Here is a 23,264-nt window from a genome sequence, read left to right on the forward strand (position 1 = left end):
TCTATCCGTCAACAATTGGTAAAACCGCTCCCACTCGCACAACGTTTGATGGAATTTCATGAAAATTGGACACAAGGACCATTGGGTATAGGGCCATCAGAGATGGTCCGAAATATGGGGTCAAAGGTCACCTGTGGGCCGTAATGGGCCATTTTGTGGAAATACACAAAACGCTTCTTCTCCTACAGATTCCATGGTACAATGTTGAGGGTTTGTCACGATAGTACTATGGAAGTTTTACCTTCAGGGTGTTCATGAATTTCAGATCAAAGATCAACTAGGGGTCTTTTGTGTCCCGGGCCCCGGCCCAGTATTTTCAAATTGCTCCTGTTCGTACAGTGTATGGCCAGTGATAGTGAAACTTGGTCACAACGTTCCTCGGGATAGGAGTTACGAGGAGTGTTTGGAAAATTGAGGTCAAATGTCATTTAGGGGGTCATCGGGGGTCATTCTTTGTAATATTTTCAAATATCTCAATCTCCTCAAGATTTTGATGGATCATATTCAAAGTTGAACTGATGATTGTTGGATTGTGTATGAATAAGGTGATGCCTAATAATTTTTGGTCAAAAGTTAATTAATTACAATTAATCCCCATTGTTTAAAAAAATCTGAGCCTTCACCTTTTGCCAAAGCTCCTTTAATTTGTCTCCCAGTATCTGCAGTGTTTGTTTACATTTGTGGTTAAGCTCTGCAGAGGCTGTTAGTGGAATTAAAGCAGGACTGGGAGTTGTTATTAACTGTTGAACTGTAAGCGTGAGAGCCCTACAGCCAATCAGCACTTGCCGATTCTTAGAAGTCTTTGAGCCTGAGGTATGTAGGCAGCTATGGCGGGCCATCAGTCTCAAATCATTGGAGATCGACTTACACCGATTTAAATCGACATATACCAGTTTCCTTCGACATATACCAGTTTCCTTCGACTTATACCAGTTTCATTCTACATATCATCAATTTAAATCGACATATACCAGCTTCATTCTACATATCATCGATTTAAATCGACATATACCAGTTTCATTCTACATATCATCGATTTATTTTACTTATCATCGATTTAAATCGATGATAAGTAAAATAAATCGATGATATGTCGAAGGAAACTGGTATATGTCGATTTAAATCGATGATATGTAGAATGAAACTGGTATATGGGTCATTCCATATCAAATCACCAGATTTTGGGGTATGTTGTAGTTCGACATTTTTGAAAAATTCCCAAATTTATTGTATGAGTGGACCACCATAAAAGAAGCTTATTCTTAAAATTTCAGTTGCATTACTTTACAATTGGCCGATTTAAAATTCTTTGAAATTCCGCAATTTGTCGCCACCATGGCAATTTGGCATTTTCTTGACTTTTGTGGTCTCATTTCTCAGCAATTACACATTCTACTACCTTTCTATTACAGATGCCTATAGAGTCTAACCCATAGAACAGGAAAATAAAAAATTAGGCTACAAAAATATTGTCTTGTGGAGTTAGGTCAACTTAAAAGTGTCAAAATATTTAATTTTTGTACTTTTCACTAAAAAATGTGCTATTTTGAGTGATGAATTGCTCCTAAACCATTGCTTCAGGGTACTTGATTCTTTCAGAGGTTATTATGTCTAGTACAAACATTACAAAATAATGATTACAATGCTTTCCTAGAATATGTTTGCAAGTTGTGCAACTCTAAAGTTGCTATTTCATGCTGCGATTCAGCATGAGGTAGGGGTTTTGATACCAATTTTTTACCAAAGTAACCATGTTAGAGGTGTCAGGGTTTATACTTTATTAATAAGTATAAAGTTCTTACACATTAACAAATTTCAGGGTTCTAGCTGTTCTCGATATTAATTTATGAAGTTGTTAAGTTGCTCCGATGTACAAAAGAGGTCGTTTTTGACGGCCAATAACTCAAAACGCGTCAAATTAAAAAAAATTGATATTTTTTTCTGGAAGAGATATAGTACCACCCTGTTTGTACAAAAAATTTCAGGAGGGTGTTTTGCCTTATTTTGAAATGAAAAATCCTCAAAGTTTGGGATTTTTACAAAAAACGTTTTTGCCTGTTTTGATGTTCCATGAGTTTTAACCGGGCTGGGTATTGTACTGTACTTCAAGGTCATTCAGTTCAATACTGTGCAGGTTTTAATTTCATATAACAAAAGTGTGCCATGAGTGCCAGAAGACTATGTTTAAACTAACACTAATATACACACTGTACATATACAATTGGTTGAATTAGTAGACTTTACTATAGAATTAATTTCAACCAGTACATAGATGTATGTACAGTACAAAACTGTACTGGGTGTACATGTACAGTGTGTTAGTGTTGTTTTAACATAGTGTTCTGGCACTCATGGCACTCCGTACATATACACTCAGTACAGTGTATGTACTGTACACACTGTACATACATATGTGTGTACTGGTTGAAATTCATTTGATAAGTCTTCTAATTAAATGAATTCAACCAGGAGCAGACAAGTACATTACAAATAGTATTTTGTTATATGAAATTAAAACCTGCACAGTATTGAACTGAATGACCTTGAAGTACAGTACAATACCCAGGGTCAAAACTCATGGAACATCAAAACAGGCAAAAACGTTTTTTGTAAAAATCCCAAACTTTGAGGATTTTTCATTTCAAAATAAGGCAAAACACCCTCCTGAAATTTTTTGTACAAACAGGGTGGTACTACATCTCTTCCAGAAAAAAATATCAATTTTTTTTAATTTGACGCGTTTTGAGTTATTGGCCGTCAAAAACGACCTCTTTTGTACATCGGAGCAACTTAACAACTTCATAAATTAATATCGAGAACAGCTAGAACCCTGAAATTTGTTAATGTGTAAGAACTTTATACTTATTAATAAAGTATAAACCCTGACACCTCTAACATGGTTACTTTGGTAAAAAATTGGTATCAAAACCCCTACCTCATGCTGAATCGCAGCATGAAATAGCAACTTTAGAGTTGCACAACTTGCAAACATATTCTAGGAAAGCATTGTAATCATTAGTTTGTAATGTTTGTACTAGACATAATAACCTCTGAAAGAATCAAGTACCCTGAAGCAACGGTTTAGGAGCAATTCATCACTCAAAATAGCACATTTTTTAGTGAAAAGTACAAAAATTAAATATTTTGACACTTTTAAGTTGACCTAACTCCACAAGACAATATTTTTGTAGCCTAATTTTTTATTTTCCTGTTCTATGGGATAGACTCTTTAGGTGTCTGTATTAGAAAGGTAGTAGAATGTTCAATTGCTGAGAAATGAGACCTCAAAAGTCAAGAAAATGCCAAAATGCCATGGTGGCGACCAATTGCGGAATTTCCAAGTGTGATAAATCGGCCAATTGTAAAGCAATGCAACTGAAATTTTCAGAATATGCTTATTTAATGGTGGTCCAATCATACAATAAATTTGGGAATTTTTGGAAAGGGTGCAGCAACAGCCATCCGTGATTTGACACGGAATGACCCAAATGTCAATTTAAATCGACATATCATCGATTTATTCTACATATCATCGATTTATTTTACTTCTCATCGATTTAAATCGATGATATGTAAAATAAATCGATGATATGTCCATTTAAATCGACATCTACCAGTTTAAATCGATGATATGTCGAATTAAATCGGTAGAAGTCAATTTCCGTGGACTTATACCAGTTTCTAGCGTCTCAAATTGACATATACCTATTTAAATCGACATATCATCGATTTAGCTCATTAACATATTCCAAATTAAATCGATGATAAGTAAAATAAATCGATGATATGTAGAATGAAACTGGTATATGTCGATTTAAATCGATGATATGTAGAATGAAACTGGTATATGTCGATTTAAATCGATGATATGTAGAATGAAACTGGTATAAGTCGAAGGAAACTGGTATATGTCGAAGGAAACTGGTATATGTCGATTTAAATCGGTATAAGTCGATCTCCAATGATTTGAGACTGATGGCCCGCCATAGGCAGCCAGCCAAAATGTTGGCAAGGTGTGCTTCAGGTCTGCTCAGGTAGAGGGGAGAAAGTTTAATAGGGTAGGTCAGTGGTATTGTTTGAGAGAGTTGGTAAAATAGGATTTAAAGGGGGAAAATAGGAATTATAGCCAGTGGTGTGGCCAGGATTCTGCTAACGGAGGGAGGGGGGGGGGGTTATCCCTCATGGGCCCAAAATTGGTGGAATCTGAAAAATGGCCTGAAATTTGGTGGGCCATAAAGTTTTGTGGGCCCTTCATTTTTAAGCTCGAAAAGGAATGAGCTTCTGCACCATTGGTGCTCTAGTTTCTTCTTTCACCCTCTGTCTGTCTACATTGTTGGTTCTCTTTTCTTTCATCTTCCGCTGCAGTTTATTCTCCCAACAAAAGGTCGCTATAGAAAATTTAGGAGATACGGCTCAGTCCGAGTACAAGCATGGCTCATCTCTGAACACGGAGTCCAGTGGTAGCGATAGTTACAGGGACATTTTAACCAGTCATAAGTAAGTTTCACTCTCTAAACATGTTTTATTTTAAGCAAGGTTTTGTCAGCTGGCAACATATTATCTATGTTTTATTCTTTTGTAAAACAATTCAAAAATAAGAAACTGACTGGGAAAAGTAAATGCAATGTATTGAGACAAGTTATTGGATAATCCCAAACTGAATGTTTACTTACCATAAATGTAACTGGTTGAAAGGTAACGCTGTATCTTGGTAACGATATTTTAAACTATCTCAAGTTGTAAAGGATTGGGAAGGTAAATAGAAGTCAATTTGGGGTGGGGGTGAGTGGAGGAGGGGTAGGCAGCTAAAACAAGCTGCTTAAACGATATGATTTTTAAATTTACACTCTAAACAGTTGACTGTACTGAAAACTGCACAGTGCATTTTAAAGTAGACCACTATCTATTTCTTGCTGTAAAGCAGAACTGTTTGTAACCTTGTGTTGAGTTTGTTTTGATCTCATCTCCCTTCATGTAATGAATAGGGAGATGAGATATTGTACTTCACTCCACATCAAAAATGTGAGTGAGTGAGTGTGCGTGTCCGTGTGTGCGTGAGTGAGTGAGCAAAATTAAGTATGTCGCAGACTCCTCCTAGACCCCAAGTCCTGTCGAGTTCAAGCTTGGTGGGTGGGAGCCTGACCATGTTACAGGTAACTCATGCCTGCGCGATTGATGACGTCAAAGAGGTTGAAGGTCAAGAAATCTAAAAATTAGTTTTTAGCCATTTTCTGCATGCCAACTTGTTGGACAAAGGCATTAAACCACATTATATGTAGAGAATGAAGAGACAAAGTTTAAAACAAGACAGATTTAGCTGTTTAGGCTTGTAGTTAACGGGTCAATTGAGTTAAAGTTAAAATTGGTCTAAATTGTGCAAAAGAGTGTGTCCTAGACTGTTAGTCCGATCAGGTTCAAACTTGGTGGGTAGGTGCCTGACCATGTACTGTAAACTTGATCTTTGGTGATTGTCTAAATGTCATAGGTGAAAGGTCAAATACCCAGAAAGTGTAGCCATTTTCTGCTTGTCAGCATGTTGGAAAAAGTCTTAAAACCACAGATATGTTGACTATAATGAGACAAATTTTAAATTAGAACTTATGCAGTTGTTTAGGGTCAAGGTCAAAGTTCATTGTAGATCCATTCCATCATAAAAGAGATGAGTACCATAGATTGCCATCTTGTCTTATGTTTTAATCTTAATAGATGCTAAGATCCCATAACAAGGGAGTTTATTAGGCAAGTTTCAGGAGAGATATGATTGATAAAGATGGCTACCTTCAAGGTATGCAAGGAATTAAGATGACTAATGAAGCAATCCATGGCAGAATGAAGGTGAGATGACAAAACTATTAATTAATGGATCATTCAACTGTCAATTTGAGTATAGTTTCATTACTTTAATGTATGTTTAATTGCTTTGTTCAAGGGCTGTCCTAACATGTTAGTGTTTGATATCATGAGATGCAAGGTTAAATTGCGACTAACATGCAACATCATGTAACATGTTGAAAATTTCAAGTTTCATTGCTTACACTACATTTCATGTTTAATAGAATGTTGAGTGAAACTACCCACTGCTGTAGGGGAGGAAACATTTGGTGTTTAATCCACAAGCTCCAGCTCATTCATTGGCGCTTAAATTTCAACTCCTACCCAGATCCCAACGAAAAGAGTAAGTGACGTCTGCTCTGTAACGCGACAATAGCATAAGAGACGGTGGTATGAACAGACCTTATGGGGAAAAATTTAACACGTCATTTAACGAAGTGAAAATACAGTATTCCCCATCTTGGTGGGGTGGAATTCATTTCCCCCGTGGGTTGTATAACAAAAGAGAAATCTGTAAGCAACGATGATTATTAATGCATCTTTGCGTGATTGATTACTAATCCATCTTTGCGTGATTGATTATTAATCCATATTTGCATGATTGATTATTATACAAATATTGAATGGTTATGAGTGCAATAGTGCAAATATTTCATGAGTTGAAAGATGGAATGTTCCATTCAACGGGCGCAGCAGAGTTGAATGGAACAAATTACATCTTTCAACGAATGAAATATTTGCACTATTGCACGAATGGAAACCATTCATTATTTGTTTTATGCAACATATTATATTAAGACGGGTAAAATGCACTCATGCAACCGATTGTTTTGAACAGACAGGTTTCTCTGCTCTCTTACCATTGAAAAAGGGCTACCAAAAAAGTATAACTCATGGTTCTATGATAGAGTGGAATAGAGCGGATTTTGCATGCAATCAACAAGCAATTGACTAATCAAATGACCAGACTACAATTAGGTGTTGTATAATAATCCATATTTGCATGATTGATTATTAATCCATCTTCTTTCTGCTTAGACGTTGAAGGACAGCGTAGTAAAATCAGAGGATTCCGTGAAGAGACTGTTAGCAGAGATCAAGATGTTAGGTCAAAGGGTCGTTCAGTCTCATAAAGCCATACAGAAGGAGGAAGAGCCAGGTACATTTTCAAGTTTCTTCCTTTTGGGTTTGGTACGTTGAGAGTACAAGATGGATATGATGCTCGCATTGTATAAAATTATTGGTAGCAGTATGCTGGAGACAGTGGGTTGTAGGACTATTGTTTGCGAGCGGGTCACAGATATGGTCATGTGCGAAGAAAGTTGGAATGAATTTCAAAACTAACCAATGAGTCGGTCTTGCGTACAAAGATTTACTTCGCTGCTAAATAAACCCGAGCGCGTTTAACAGGATCATGTCAAGCATAAATCAGGGACGTTTAAATTTGGTGAAAATGTTCTATTTATGGTAGTTCACAAGCGAGAATGTTACCTAACTTATATGGAATTGATGCCAAGTTTTTGTATTGAATGAGTGCAGTTGTTAAATTTTTTGTCTCCGCCATCCCCACCCCACCCCCGGAAAGAAGTATCCCTAACCATGATGGAATATCACTTAGTAATATTCAGTCTTACCGAAGGCGATGGAGTACAACAGAGTTGAGGAGAGTGGAATTTTCCGAAGGTTAAAGTGTCACTGTTCCCCTGACCAACACGGGAATGATGCTAACTTTGTTAATTTAGGCGAGGATAACAGCTAGGTACTTGACTCCATAAAGAACTCTGACATGTGGGTGTATAGAACAGAAAAATATATTGATACAATTACCGACTGAAACACCCGTTCATATAGAACGCGGACCTGTGGGTGTATAGAACAGAAAAATATAGTGATACAATTACCGACTGAAACACCCGTTCATATAGAACTCGAACATGTGGGTGTATAGAACAGAAAAATATAGTGATACAATTACCGACTGAAACACCCCTTCATGAAATTACACCCTTCATATAAATCACAAATTAGGGAATGATTGAATTATAGCATTAGGAAATTCTAGAAATTAAGAAACTTGATCTCTTTTCACATCTTCAAATGACAATTTCAATCCAAAAGTTTGGTAACCTTCAGGTCGCTGTCACTGTTTCACCAGCTCCCGTCTTTTGGGCTACTTTCTCTTTAGGCCAGCACCCCTTGTCTCTCTTGCTCCGCTGATTGTCGAGAACTGCAGGGTACAAAATACGTTAACTAGTATTTTGTCTAAATACATGCTCTGGAATTATCCCGAGGGTATTTGTAAGACGAACCCTAACCACAGTGAACCTTCCTGCAGATGTGAATTTCCCTTTGGGATATTGAAAACGCATAACACATAACAACATAAATAATTACATAAACCCACCACCAAGTCCTAAATTATCACAAGGCTCCCAATTCTATAATGCCCCCACTAACTGCTCCAATACAACACTTACTATATGCATACTATCTCTACCCCTAGGGCAGCTTCAATGGCCAGGATTATTCTAGAACATAATCTCTGTATCTGAAATATCATGCCATACCCCAAGACACAATGCTCCTCTCTAAAGTGATCCCTGATTGCATAATCTTGTAACACATATTACTAAGTATTATTGACATATCCCCTAGGCTAGAGCCAAAGTTGCCTAGGTCGGGATACAAACCCCCACAACAACAGTGACACTTCAATAAACAAAATGTCACTGTTCACCTGTCCCCACATGTTCTTAACAAGGATAAATAATGTGACTTACTTCACTGGGCTTTGACTTGCTCTCCAAGTACAGACTGGCACCACGATACATCCACACAGAACCGGTTACTGGTCAAATTAACTCAGGTGGTGACAATAAGTAATATATGTTTTTTTGCATATAAAATGTTGGCCTCGCAGGCTAAGCTTCTCAACAAGCCTGAATACAACTTAGTGCCCTCACAGGGTCTTACCACAACAGCAATAATAACCAACACACCACGCCCACAAATGACACAGCCAGTCATGTACAACTGTACCTTTCAAACCCTGGGAGTCAAGTGAGGAATATTCTCCAACTCTGAAATGAATGCATACCATGTACTGCTCAAAACAATACATAACACAAAACAAGACACAAACAAGACAAATATACAGGACACAAAGGGATAAAACTACTACCTTCAAGTCAGGTACAATCTAGCTTGTGCCATTCAGAGTCACTCAAGTGATACATAAGGCAATACATAACATAAAGAATACATCAAGTTTATGTACTTCGTCCTCAGATTTAGTGTAAAGTATTTTTTTGGGGTGAATATTGTAAGGATAACAAGCTCGTTCCTTTCTTCCTAGAACTGAATAAGTATTCACGCAAAGCAAATTGCTCTTTTACCCATCATCAAAGTAGCTGTGCAGTTACTAGTGTATTGGAAACAATATTATACCTGCCATAAGTTTTGCCATATGGTACTGTGCATTATTTTTTTTTTGGGGGGGGGGGGTTTCCCTTAAATTGTATGCGCATTGTGTCACGTTTGTTTTGACAAATAAGGCTTTGTTCTGTGCAGTGATAATCTTTCCCTATAATCCCAGAGATATAAATATAAATATATTTAGAGGAAACTCTTGAAAAAGTTTGTAACAAAATTAACGCCGAGTCAGGTCAGATCTTTCTGGAAACCCTACACGTAATGAGACTAGGAGAGAATTGGTCTGGGAGGATGGGAGGGGGGGGCGGGTTTTAGTGGAATATTTAGGAACATTGCAGTTATTGTGTGTTGTTCTCCATCTCAATTAAAGACCTGTTATTTATGTGTAAATTAACACCTAGTTACTTAGTATTTTGCTGTTTGGATGCAGCCAGGGGTGGGACCTAGATTCCCCATCTCTTAGATTTTGTCTGTAACCCCACCAAAACACATATCCAGTACCACTAAACCCACTCCGAACTCTGTTGCTCCATTTACCCGAGCAAATCTTGCTATGAAATTGACTGACTTGCTACACAAATGCAAAGATATTGGGCATTTTTTTTTTCCATTAACAGAAACTCTAGTGTTATCATCAATATAATGATAAACAAAATGGAGAAATTTTCAGCACATGTATTCAAAATAGTAAACACTTACTTATTGCCTCCACTCCACCCTCCAGTTTAATATTCTGGCTTTGCTTTCTGATTATGTGCAGGTTTGAGATGTAGTACATTTCTCCGTCCGTGTTATTGTCAGATAATGAAATGAGAATAAGAATTAATAAAATTGTAAAAGAAAGTTTCCTTCCTCGACAGCATGACTTCATATCCGTCACTTCTTCAGTATCTACCTAAATGACAAATGTAGGCTGAATTTTAGACACAATAATGTCGTAGTCCACCAGAACAAGGTTAATTGCTGATCCAGTTCCAAGCTATTTACCGTTAAAATATGCTAAACCTCCGGTATGTTCCTTTAAAGGCTAACTTGATGATGTTATCAGCTCTTCTAGAACAGGCTTTAATGTTAATGTTAACCCATTGCTTTACATTCTAATAACTCACTCAACCAAAGCATGTTCCTTAAACTTGATATTAAAACAACAACACCCTTGCACCCATTGAAAGAAAATTAGACACCATCTATCCAAAAGTTGACAAATTTGTACTACCACTGTAAACATGTCATTTGAGACAGGTAAATATCTTTTTTGTGATTTTGTGCTGGATCTGAGGAACTCAGCTAAATGGTTAAAGTATTAGACTAAATAGTCTTGTCACTCTAAACCGATGAACCTCGGCAAATTAATGGGTCGTTCCCTTACAAATTAAAAGTGGCAAAAAAAATCCAGCCTGGCCTAATAACGCTGTTTTTCAACCGTTCACAACAAATTAACTGAGGTTTGTTAAGCTTTGTTTCTAAAGTCATCTTTTTTATGAATTTTTCCTTCATGTCTTTCCATTGTAATATAGCTTGTAAATCTATTGCAATCAAAAAATTTTACATTTTTTTTTACATTTTATAATAATATTCTGTAACTACTGTAGTTGATACAACAATACTAGACATTTCACTAGTAGATGGGTTATAAATAAAATTAAAAAAATTGACATTTCTGACATTACATAAGTTAGGGAAATCATTAAATGTTCTTAGATCTCTGTCTGTGGCTCTGACTCCCTCCCACCAAGAAAGTGTTAATCCCCCACCCCCTCCTATCACCCAAAGCAATCCGTTTTTGCCCTTAAAATTATTGGCTATCGTTGACTCATTTGAGTCTTCAAATGTAACATGCATGATCTACACTTTATGCAGAGTTCTTACGTCTACATGGCTTGTGTATTCCTATCTAGTAATTTTCTTTCATACTCTTTTATCGACAGAACCACCTATGGTGTCCAACATGGAACAGCTCCCAGAGAGACCTCCAGAAGACTTAAATTTGTAAGAGACTTGGGAAGATGACGAAACATCAGACAGAGACAATAAATTGGAATCCCAAGCCCCTGTAGCCGATTCAGATCCCTACTCTAGTCTCATTATGGACATGAAAGCCTCCATCTTACCTCCGAGTTAAGTACAGTCTAACTTATACCAGATCAGGAAAGGCTTACAAGACGATAACCTCCTGAAGGCAGAAGAAGACAGAAAAGTTTGTTCCAATTCTGGTAGCGACGTGCCGAACGCTTCATCAATCCAAAATGACAAGCTGATGGAAGTTTCCCCCGAAGGGATTAGAAATGGGACTAAAGTTGAAGAAGAATCGGAAAGTGATTCGATCCAGCTACCAGATAGTCCTGCCGGTCTCAAACTTTCAGGATCACAAACTTTTGAGCCACCGATGTTGCAGCTTCTTAAAAGATATATTTATTATTATTATTTGTTTCATCACATAGTATTTCAAGGTGAACAAGACAATATAAATACAAATAAGTAAAAAATGTGAAAGGAAGTCAACTAAGAAACCCTTTTGGGCTTAATCGAATTGAGTACTCCCTATCTATATGTACATGTATATATTTATATATATATTATTTATATATATATATATATATATATATATATATATATATATATATATATATATATATATATATACATATATATGTATAAACTGTATATATATGTAAGCTTTTCTACTTCTTTATTTTGTATCACCATGTGTGTAAATATTGAAGCACTAAGATATGCAGTTTTTTTTCCTTGAAATAGCAAGAGATATAATAGAGAACACTGTTATGAAAGCTGTACTTAAAACACTTGAAAAACTGCTCTCCTAAATGTTAAGGAATAGTTTGGCAGAATTTTTTTCTGGGGAACTCTACCTTTATTTCATGCATAGTCTTGAATACTTCTGCAATACCATAAGACCATCTCTGCCCTGCACCTAAAAATACTGGGTTTTTTATTCTCTCTTGCATGTTTTCAAAAGTGCCCTTCTCAAGGGTATCATGTTGAAAATTTTCTCATATTTACAGATGGAAATTATGAAGTTATGTCAATTGAGGTCATCAGCGGCCAAAATACAAAAACCTTGTAGTCTAGTTTAGTGAATATCTGTAGCATCGGTAAAATGTCATAATTAGGTGGTAGGTCCCCCTCACTGAGCATTACACTTTGAGCAGTTCTGTTAAGAGGTCAAATGTAAATTGGAGTCATCAGCTGCCAAAAGCCTGAAATCCTTGTCGACATCAAAATCAAAGCTGCGATTATCCTCATGCTCAGAAATGTACAAGAACTGAATGTTCTATGAAGAGGTCAAAGGTCACTTAGGGTCAAATTCTGACCACCTTGATCAGGCGCGTATCCAGGGGGGGCGCGCGTATCTAGGGGGGGCGTTGGGGGCGTGCGCCCCCCCAGGTAAGAAATAGAGGAGAGAAAAAAAGAGAGAAGAAAAAAGGGGAAAAAGAGGGGAAAGAAGGGGAGGAAGGAAGGGAAAAGAAAAAGAAGAAATAGAGGAAAAGGAGAAAAGGAGGGAGTAGAAAAAATGGCAAGCAACTGGGAAGAGAAAAAAGAACAGTGACATAATTACAGGGCTGATCCCTATTATACACATAGGGTAGCCAGTGACGGAAGGATGATTTTGGAATGGGTGTGCGCCTCACCCTGCACCCCTTCCACCGACAACTCCATTTTGACGTTTTCATATTTCCTCTCTCACTAATATATATATATATATATATATATATATATATATATATATATATATATATATATATATATATATACATATATATATGTATATATATATATGTGTATATATATATATATATATATATATATACATATATACATATATACATATATATATATACATATAAACAATTGTACAATTGTGCTATGCAACCAACTGTGGCTGGTCTCGAACTCGACCGAGTCGTCGGGAACATGATGCATTTTCAGTATTAGACCAGGATCTATATGCGAACTGCACTAGACATATGTCCTTCGATGCAACACTGCCATCCAGAGATAAAATGTTATACTCCGACCTGAATGCTAATTGTTACCCTAAACCTCGTACCGTAACTCATACAATGAATCTAAAAGTAAATTCCGCATGTGATTAGAGAATTGAGCACATCTCCTGTGAATATCATGTAGTGCATGGGGGGGGGGGGACAGGCGGACGCACCTATCACTTCTTGAGATTGTTCCAATCTGCGTGAAAATGCCCCACCACCCACCCCCACAACCCCTACGCCCAACCCCTCTTATCGCTTCCCAATGGGTTACAAAACTTAAACAATAACCTTCGCCCGTAGTACTAAAACCTTGACAAAATCCGGCAGCACACCACTTCATCGATAGATAACGAGTCTAGTGATCGGGCTGTGTATATATATATATATATATATATATATATATCCAGCTCTATATATATATATATATATATATCCAGCTGGATATATATATATATCCAGCTCTATACCCAGGTATATTGAGCACTCTTCACCTGGAATTAATGCCATCTATCATATATATATATATATAGAGAGAGAGAGATCGTGCATATGGCAAGCCGTTTTAACATTTACTTCGCAATTAGACTTCAGTCGAATACATTTCACTTTATTGGAATACATTCTACTTAAGTGAAATGTTATTCCACTTAAGTGGAAATGTATTACACTTAAGTGGAGTTCAATTTCCCTAAAGTAGAATTCCATTCCACTTAAGTGGAAATGGACATTTCTATTTCACTTAAGTGGAAATGCCTCCCACTTAAGTGGAATTGTATTTCACTTTAGTGGAAATACATTCCACTTAAGTGGAATTGTAATTTACTTAAGTGGAATACATTTCCACTTTAGTGGTATAACATTTCACTTAAGCTAAATAGTCCATCTATTTCACTTAAGTGGAATACAATTCCACTCAAGTGAAATGCGTTTCCACTTAAGTGAAATACAATTCCAGTTGAGTGGAATGCATTTCCACTTAAGTGGAATTGTATTCCACTTAAGTGGAATACAATTTCATTTAAGTGGAATAATATCTTTTGGGCGTCAATTTCACTTATGTGGAATTCTATTCTGCTTAAAAATACAATTCCACTTAAGTGGAATGCATTTCCACTTAAGTGGAATTGTATTCTACTTAAGTGGAATACAATTACACTTTAGTGGAATAATATCTTTTGGGCGTCAATTTCACTTAAGTGGAATTCTATTCTGCTTAAGTAAAATACAATTCCACTTAAGTGGAAATGTTGATATGTGGCTTATATATAAATACAATTTAGGGTAATGTTCGTCGTAACGCATTCAATTGCTCATCACATATGATGATGTAGTCGATCCTCGTTGCACGTGTACATTATGGCTATGGCTAATCATTCACATCTAACATTGCTGGAATGCGATCAAATAATTGTTGTTACAGACACAATTCGAAGTGTTGTTTTCTCACTTGCACAGGGGAACAATCAGTATGATGCACAACAGAGGCGGCTTACATCTTGTTTAAGTAAAATAGGCAGAATTCGTAACTTTTTAGATAGTGAAACTTTTGACAAAGTAAAAGATTCCATCCAAAATAAAAAAAAAGTAATACGTTCTCTAGCCCTTGTCAATGCGTTTTCGGCTGTAGCTCCAACCACTTGTAATGTATTTGCCATGGCTTTATTTTGGTAATCGTATTCGTCAGGTACCAGGTCAGGTACGTACGTACTCACCTTGCACAAATGTTAAGTGCTAGCTGGATCCAGATGGACAGCCGATATTCATTGTGCACATATCGACACCACGTACGTACACGTATCGCGGCAAGTTGTTTATAATGGCGCGCAAAGGCATGGGCAAAGTTTGGCGTTGAATGAACTAGCCAATCACATTCCATTTAAGTGGAATACACTAGCCAATCACATTCCACTTAAGTGAAATAGACTATCCAATCACATTTCACTTAAGTGGAATTGTATTCCACTTAAGTGTAATTGTATTCCACTTAAGTGAAATAGACAGGACATTCCACTTAAGTGGAATTGTATTCCACTTAAGTAGAATACAATTCCACTTAAGTGAAATGCATTTCCTAAGTGAAATACAATTCCACTTAAGTGAAATAGATTTAGCTTAAGTAAGATGCAGTGACAAGTTGATGAATTCAGCTTCAGCTTAAGTAAAATACAATTAAGCTTAAGTGGAATGGTATTCCACTTAAGTGAAATAGAATTCCACTCAAGTTAAATAGTATTCTGCTTAAGTGAAATTGAATTCCACTTAAGTGAAATGTATTCGACTTAAGTCGAATTGCGAGGTAAATGTTAAAACGGCTTGCCATACGTGCACTGACCTAAATGGAGTGTAACCACTCCCGATTTTGCAATTTCCCAAGATCAGGCCCGAAAAATCCCAAGAAATACCAAGAACACTGTGCTGTATGGATTTCTAGCAATATCCAGCGATATCTAGGGATGAATATCCCAAGATCTTACCTAAACTGAAGGCAGATAGAGAATCGAAACCTTCAGTGAACTGAACTTGAAACTGTGCGTCTTTCGAAATGAAAAGAATGTGGGGAATTGCACAATAAACAGATCAAAGTTATATATTTCAGTCTCATTTCAATTATTCGAATTTGTTAAGCAAACAGCAGATATCACATCATATCAGTGAGCATGAAAATGGCGTTCCAGGATGAACAGCCTTCAAACCATGAGCGCAGATCCTGGTGGGGACAGCAGGACGCGTCCCCATCAACTTTTTTTCAGTAGTGGGGACATAATATACCGTGTCCCCACCAATTTTTCTTGACCAATAGCTGCATTTCAAGTTCCCCTGTATTGAACTTTGGCGCAGTTAGATCCAGCCCAGCCCCTCGGTTCCTACGCCCTTGCTAACCACTGCGTCACTGCAACTGTTGAGAAATAATGCTAATTTTTTCTTCAAAATGGAACGGAGGGTGATGTTCAAATGCTGTACAGGATAACTCAAAACGTACACCTTTATTGAACTTCATATTTCAAATGGTCTCAAAATTGGCATTATTTTCAGTGATTTATACTACATGACTCTAGGTTTGGCAGTAACTTGTGAAAATGTTTCATAGTGAAAATAAAACAATGTCATGTTACTCATTAATTATTAAAGGGTTGGCAGAGCTGCTTTTCTTGCTCAAATTGATCAAAGAATATGTCCATGTGCTCATACATAGAGCATCTGTATGTCTTTATATCACATAGGAAGACTGTTCTCTCTGGGTATTGAAACATTTTGGAATATATATTCTACATTTTGAGTCCTTAAAAGATCTTAATTCTTTTGATTGCCTTGTTGCTAAAGTAATGGTCAAGACAACGTTTCCTGAATCTGCATAGCTCATGTCGCGGAGCGGTTGAAAACTATTAATATACAACAACCAGTTAAAACAACAGTATCAGGCAGTATTTTATCACCCTCCGTTCCATTTTTGAAGAAAAAATTACGATTAAAACATTTAACACTTCTATCGCTTAGCATACAATTTCCGAGGAAACAACACCGTGAAACTGGAGAACATTTATGAATAAGAAAGGTTTGATTTGACTGCGTTGAAATAACTGGCAAGATGCGTGGAGCGCTCTCTATCGGCCTCTTTTTTGGTCAGTTTGCAACTTCAGAGGAACAATAGAAACCCGAAAAAACTTTTAAAACGAACAAAGGATTCACAAACCTTTGTTCTGCCTAAAAGATAAGCAGAGGCCAAAAGAGGCCTAAAAGATAAGCAGAATGAAACTGTTAGCAAACTGCTTATCCACTAGAGAGCCTGTGTAATAGAATGTGTAAAAGTTTCGATCCTAGCAGGATCTTCTTCAGAGGCTTAAAAAATAAGATCAGCAGAAAGTTTGGTTTATTGTAGATTTGTGTGCGCGGAATTAGCCCGATTGATACGGGGAAAGGTGATTAATTTGCTCTAGGTGGGATCTGGTGCGGTTATCTATTATTCTTTCGGAAATCTTACATACGGCTGGGAAGAGACTAATTGGTCGATAGTTTTGAATTTTGGTGCGGTCTTTACTTAGTTTCGGTATTAAAATCTTTTTGGCGGATTTCCATGAGGTTGGGAAATAACCCAGTCTAAGGAGTTCGTTAAATAGTGGGAAAATATGAGAGTTAATGAATATCGGAGGGGAGTTTTTAGGCATTTGGTCATTTATGTTGTCAGGACCAGTGGAGGATGCATTTTTTAGTGGCACTATACCAATTGTTTATATCTATTTTATTGAGCAGAGGGATGTTTTTTGTTGAGACATCCTAATGGGTTGGTGTTAAAGCTGGTTGCATTTCTGATAATTGTACGGTCTATTTCGTGTTTACAGCTGATATCGTATCGGGGGCCATCGTAGATATTGAATATACTTTTAAAGTACGATTCAATTAGCTTTATTTGGTCTTGAGTTTTTGTGATGAGGTTACCTACGTTATCTCTAAGGCCTTGGTCTGTTTTACCTGTGTTTGGGGTTGTAATGGGGTTAATGATTTTTTTAAATTTTCCAAAAGTGTTTCGGGTTTTTATCATTACTTATTAAATCGCAGTTGTTTGGGACGCGGTTTTGTTCATCCGCCAATATTTGTCTGTTTATTGCTATTTAAGTTGGTTAATTTGGGTTTTTAGAGTTAGGTCTCGGGAGATGATATAGGTTCTACGTAGGCGACGTCTGAGTTTCATAAGTGTAAGGATTTTCTTATTTAGTTTTCGTTTTCTGTTTTGTTTTTAAATGACAGTGTCTTTTGCAAGTATTGAAGATATGATTGATGGGCAACGCTGTCACAGTAATTGTCGATGTAATTTAGCCAGGCGCGGCGGAACGGGAAAATTATTGGGGTGCTAATGTGTTAAGATTATCTAAGCGGAGCGCCACCATGGGTTGATGCGGAGCGTACAAGACAATTTTGGGGTTTTCAAACCCCCAGATGCCCGGAAACGGCACTTGCCGAGTGTTTTATGCTGCGAATACCTAGCCCTAAGATATGGGTCTCAAGCCTGCAATTTCTCAGATTGCACCAAAAAATCTGTAAAAGCATTGTAATTTGTATATTCGAGGGTGTTTTAAGAGAGTAGGTATTACTCGTAGTGTACTCGCAAAGACGTTTTTGAGTGTAGTAAATTACTACTTGCAATTAAATGCAATAATTAAATAAATGTCCTAAGAAAAAACAGAAAGCATTTCTTAATGTCAACAAATGGGTAATTCCAAACCATGTGCAGTTGCCAACAAATTTCTATGAACCAAGCACAGTCACGAATGCATACAGTACAGGTGAAATGCTAATATTGTGTTTTTGTTCGTTTAATAATTAATTGCGCACATAGAGCCATGTTCCACGCCTTGCGTGTACTCGTAGTGTAAACGCAAATTGTGATGAGTGTATAGCGTTTAGCTTATTACACTCTTATTTAAAACACTAATATTCGATGAGGCATGATAGAGACAATCAATTATCATATCGTTTGAATGCTCTGGCTGCAATGCTCCGCACCTACCCTCCCCCCCCCCCATGTCCCTGAAGGATATATCCATGGGAAATGTGCTACCATTGGAAGGATATATCTTTCAGGGGATGTTGGAGAACTGGCTGAAATGAGGCAAATCATTGGCCTAAGACGTAGTTGTGTTGCGCTTACCCCCCCCCCCCCCCGGTTCCGCCGCCACTGAATTTAGCTCGTTGTTTTGGTTGTTGTATTTTGGGAGTCTGTTTTATTGTAATTATACGTCACTTCGTTATTTGGTATGCGGTTGAGGTTTATGTCTAGCTCAAAAACGACTCGGTGGAAAAATTGTCACTGATTTAGTCATCTTCTAGGATTTGTATCGAATGTGTTTAAGTTGCGAGGTGATTTGAGGTTACATGGGTAGTCAAGTAGTTCTGTAATATTGTTTATTGGGTTTATCCTAGGATTGGTACTTTGGCTAATTATCGTTAAGTTGTATTTATCACATATTTCTAAGAGATTTGCCTTTTTCAGAAAAAATAATGTGGGCAATTACTAGGAGTTTTGTATTTTTATTAGAACATATATATGCTATGCTGGATATGGGCTCATTTGGGGGACTATAATCATACCACGAAAGTGTCCATTAGGTATAGGTTGCATTGAGGGTGTGTTATTCTTTCGTCAAATGGCGTACCATGGGGGGGGGGGGAGGGGGTGGTCTATCTGGCAGTGGCGGAGCGTCCATACAGTCAGGGGGCGGATACCCCCCCTGACGGACTCAAATGGACTGCTGGCGCCCTTTTTTAGCTTTTTACCACTTTATATGCTATTATTGACGTTTTTATTGCGCTCTCATCTACCTATTGACATTTATCCTTTATCTGCAAATTAGCAAGGCCCGGAAAGTGTCATTTCCGCCGATCTAAGGAGCATCTTTATTCAAAATTTTCGGTACGCTCCGCGCCAAACCCGTGGTGGCGCTCCGCTTAGATAGTTTCGAAAGCGCCCCTACAGACCATTCTCGCCCCCCTCGACCAATACCCTTAGCTCCGCCACTGCAAATGACCCGATAGAAATACGTGTTCTTTATAAGTGCACAATTTTGAAAAACCCCTCTTTTCAGCCCCCTCTTGTCCTCTCTGAAACACCCATCGACATTAAAATTAGACGTGGAATAGAAGACACCCTTGTCTTTGTTATACACTAATTTCGTGTAATTATCTGACCGGGAAAGGCTTTTTGTTTATATGATTTCTATTTTTTTCATAAATCACAAATCATTTTTTTTCCCCTGCACGCCCCCACACAGCACCCAATTCCAAAATAAACTTCAGATTCGTAATCAGCGTGTCGCGAACTACCAGAAAAGATACACATTTATCGCCTTTGCGACAAAAAGTTTTTTCACCTTTAAAAACCGTAAGCAGTTTTTTCCAAAATTTGTGCCAAAATTTGACCCATTTATTCATAAATGTCAAGATAAAACTCAAGATGACAAACAAAGGTTTGATTTGACTGCTTTGAAATCACGTATCACTGGCAAGATGCGTCGAGCGCCCTTTTATTTCGCTCAGTTTGCAACTTTTCAGAGGAACAATAGAAAACGGAAAAACTTTTAGGGGCAACAAAAGATTTTAATCCTTTGTTCGTCGTAAAAGTTTTTCGGTCTTACTTTTTCAAGTTTGAGGTGCAAAAACTTGTTGTCGCAAATTCGATAAATGTGTATCTTTTCTGGTAGTTCGCGACACGCTGATTACGAATCTGAAGTTTATTTTGGAATTGGGTATCAAAAAGAATTACTTTTTAAACTTTTCAGACAAAAAACCTATTTTTGTCGCAAATAAAAATTGCCAAAAATTGACCCCAAATCGATTTCGCCCATATGACGTGACAGGGGATAACCGATGCTCAGGAGCCCAAATCTGCAACTCCCAGGTCCATATCTGCTTCCGTTCGGGAGATACGTGGTCTCAAAGGACCCGATAGAAATACGTGTTCTTTTTAAGTGCACAATTTGGAAAACCCCCTCTTTTAAGGCCCCTCTCTTGTCCTCTCTGAAGCACCCATCGAAATTAAAATTAGACGTGGAGTAGAAGACACCCTTGTCTTTGTTATACACTTATTTCGTGTAAAAGTAAGTTGGCCTGACGTTTCGATCCTAGCAGGATCTTCTTCAGAGGCTAAATGACAAGTTACAGTAACAGAGGGGACAAAAACACGCACAGAATACAGACAGGTTAATGAGCACGGTGAACACAATGAGATGGATGAAAGGGGATTATAAGTAGAAAGCAACAGGAGAAGAGGAGAGGAAGGAGATAAACTGTGAAGGGACAAAGAGAGGATTAAATGCACTTATAATCCCCTTTCATCCATAAATATTAGAAACGAGCATTAATGTGCTCTGGACTCACAAACTCCGTGTCTCAGGTTCGATTCCCAGACACAGCATTTTGATTTTTTCTCTTTTCCTTCTTCCATTCTGGACTTAGAAGTTTAAATATTAGAAACGAGCATTAATTCTCAACAGTTCTAGTGGCGCAGTTGGTAGTGCTCTGGACTCACAAACTCCATGTCTCAGGTTCGATTCCCAGACACAGCATTTTGATTTTCTTTTCTTTTCCTTCTTCCATTCTGGACTTTGAAGTTTAAATATTAGAAACGAGCATTAATTCTCAACAGTTCTAGTGGCGCAGTTGGTAGTGCTCTGGACTGACAAACTCCATGTCTCAGGTTCGATTCCCAGAGAGAGCATTTTGATTTTCTTTTCTTTTCCTTCTTCCATTCTGGACTTTGAAGTTTAAATATTAGAAACGAGCATTAATTCTCAACAGTTCTAGTGGCGCAGTTGGTAGTGCTCTGGACTGACAAACTCCATGTCTCAGGTTCGATTCCCAGAGAGAGCATTTTGATTTTCTTTTCTTTTCCTTCTTCCATTCTGGACTTTGAAGTTTAAATATTAGAAACGAGCATTAATTCTCAACAGTTCTAGTGGCGCAGTTGGTAGTGCTCTGGACTGACAAACTCCATGTCTCAGGTTCGATTCCCAGAGAGAGCATTTTGATTTTCTTTTCTTTTCCTTCTTCCATTCTGGACTTTGAAGTTTAAATATTAGAAACGAGCATTAATTCTCAACAGTTCTAGTGGCGCAGTTGGTAGTGCTCTGGACTGACAAACTCCATGTCTCAGGTTCGATTCCCAGAGAGAGCATTGTAATTTTCTTTTCCTTCTTCCATTCTGGACTTTGAAGTTTAAATATTAGAAACGAGCATTAATTCTCAACAGTTCTAGTGGCGCAGTTGGTAGTGCTCTGGACTGGAGAGACACAGACAAACTCCATGTCTCCGGTTCGATTCCCAGACAGAGCATCATGTCTGCGGTTAATGTCTAGACAGAGCCTTTTACTTTTCTGTTCTTTGGAGGGAGTGGAAGTATAAATATAAGAAACGAAGGTTTTTCCAGAGGGAACCGAAATGGTGTAATTGGTTATTCCATCGTTCAGTAAGCGATTGGTTTGGACTGCATCGGTTCAAGCCCCAGGTGAGTATTCGCAAAAGGAGTTCTGACAAGTGGATAAGGTGAATCCCGAAGGCGGGCAGTCCTCCTTCTGGCAGGTGGACAAGGTGAGTACCGAGGGTGACAGGTGAGAGGGGGGAGGATGAGAGGGGGTGAGGGTGCGGACAAGGTGAGGTCGCCGCCCCCTCCCCCTGACAAGGTAAAGGCGCGGACAAGTGGAGTTTGCCGCCACCCCTCCCCCTGACAAGGTTCAACGCGGACAAGGTGAGTTCGCCGCCACCCCTCCCCCTGACTAGCTAATCGGGGGTGAGGGAGTAGTGGAGAAGTGAAGGGGGAGTGGAGAGGGAGTGGAGAATCGGGGGTGAGGGAGTAGTTTTTACAAAAAAAGTCCAAACAGCAGGATCTTTAAATATTTGTAAAGCTTTAGAAACCAGAGGCCCACCTAATGGTCTAGTGGTAAAGACTTTTGCTTTTGCATCTCAAGGTCCCTGGCTCAAACTCAATCTTTGCTTTTCCTTTTACAATACTCATGTAAAAGGAAGAAAAAAAGGAAAAAAAAGAATGATACTTTGAAATAACAAATCAGTTCATGGACAAGATATACCTTCATCCCTCCCACCACAGTTAATACCCTTCAACTACCTGTCCAGAAACAGGTTATCCCTCATCAAATTATTATGCAAATACTAATCAAAACATGCAATACATATTTCATAAACATTCTTAGTGATACCTGCATCTACTATTGAGATGGTTGGGTGACAACAGACAGTTAGTTTCTATAATGTTTCTATTATTTATAATATCAGCCTGGAGGGCAGTTATTTAATGATACTAAGCAGTCACATGTACATAAAGGATAAGCCTATGGCCTTTTTACTTCACACCAGGTGGCTATCCAATTCACACCAGTACATTCTTTTTGGACATTTTTTTTTAAACATTTGGAAGACCATTTCAACATGAGGGGAAAAAGAATTGATTTCTCCTAGATAAAAATAATAACCCCATCTTACTTT

At 37.8% G+C, this 23,264-nt stretch overlaps 2 protein-coding genes across 2 annotated transcripts in view; both read left to right on the forward strand.

Annotated features, from left to right (window-relative positions):
- Positions 1–23,264, forward strand: part of LOC139979390 (gamma-adducin-like) — a 481,086-nt gene that overhangs the window by 27,129 nt on the left and 430,693 nt on the right. The window lies entirely within an intron of this gene.
- Positions 4,237–11,518, forward strand: LOC139979392 (BRISC complex subunit Abraxas 2-like). Its single transcript, XM_071990147.1, has 4 exons — positions 4,237–4,497; positions 5,751–5,835; positions 6,871–6,991; positions 11,193–11,518. Exons 1-4 carry the CDS (start codon positions 4,274–4,276, stop codon positions 11,255–11,257), a joined length of 495 nt encoding a protein of 164 aa, XP_071846248.1. The 5' UTR covers positions 4,237–4,273; the 3' UTR covers positions 11,258–11,518.

Source organism: Apostichopus japonicus, chromosome 14, assembly GCF_037975245.1.
Source record: "Apostichopus japonicus isolate 1M-3 chromosome 14, ASM3797524v1, whole genome shotgun sequence".
Taxonomy (NCBI): domain Eukaryota; kingdom Metazoa; phylum Echinodermata; class Holothuroidea; order Aspidochirotida; family Stichopodidae; genus Apostichopus; species Apostichopus japonicus.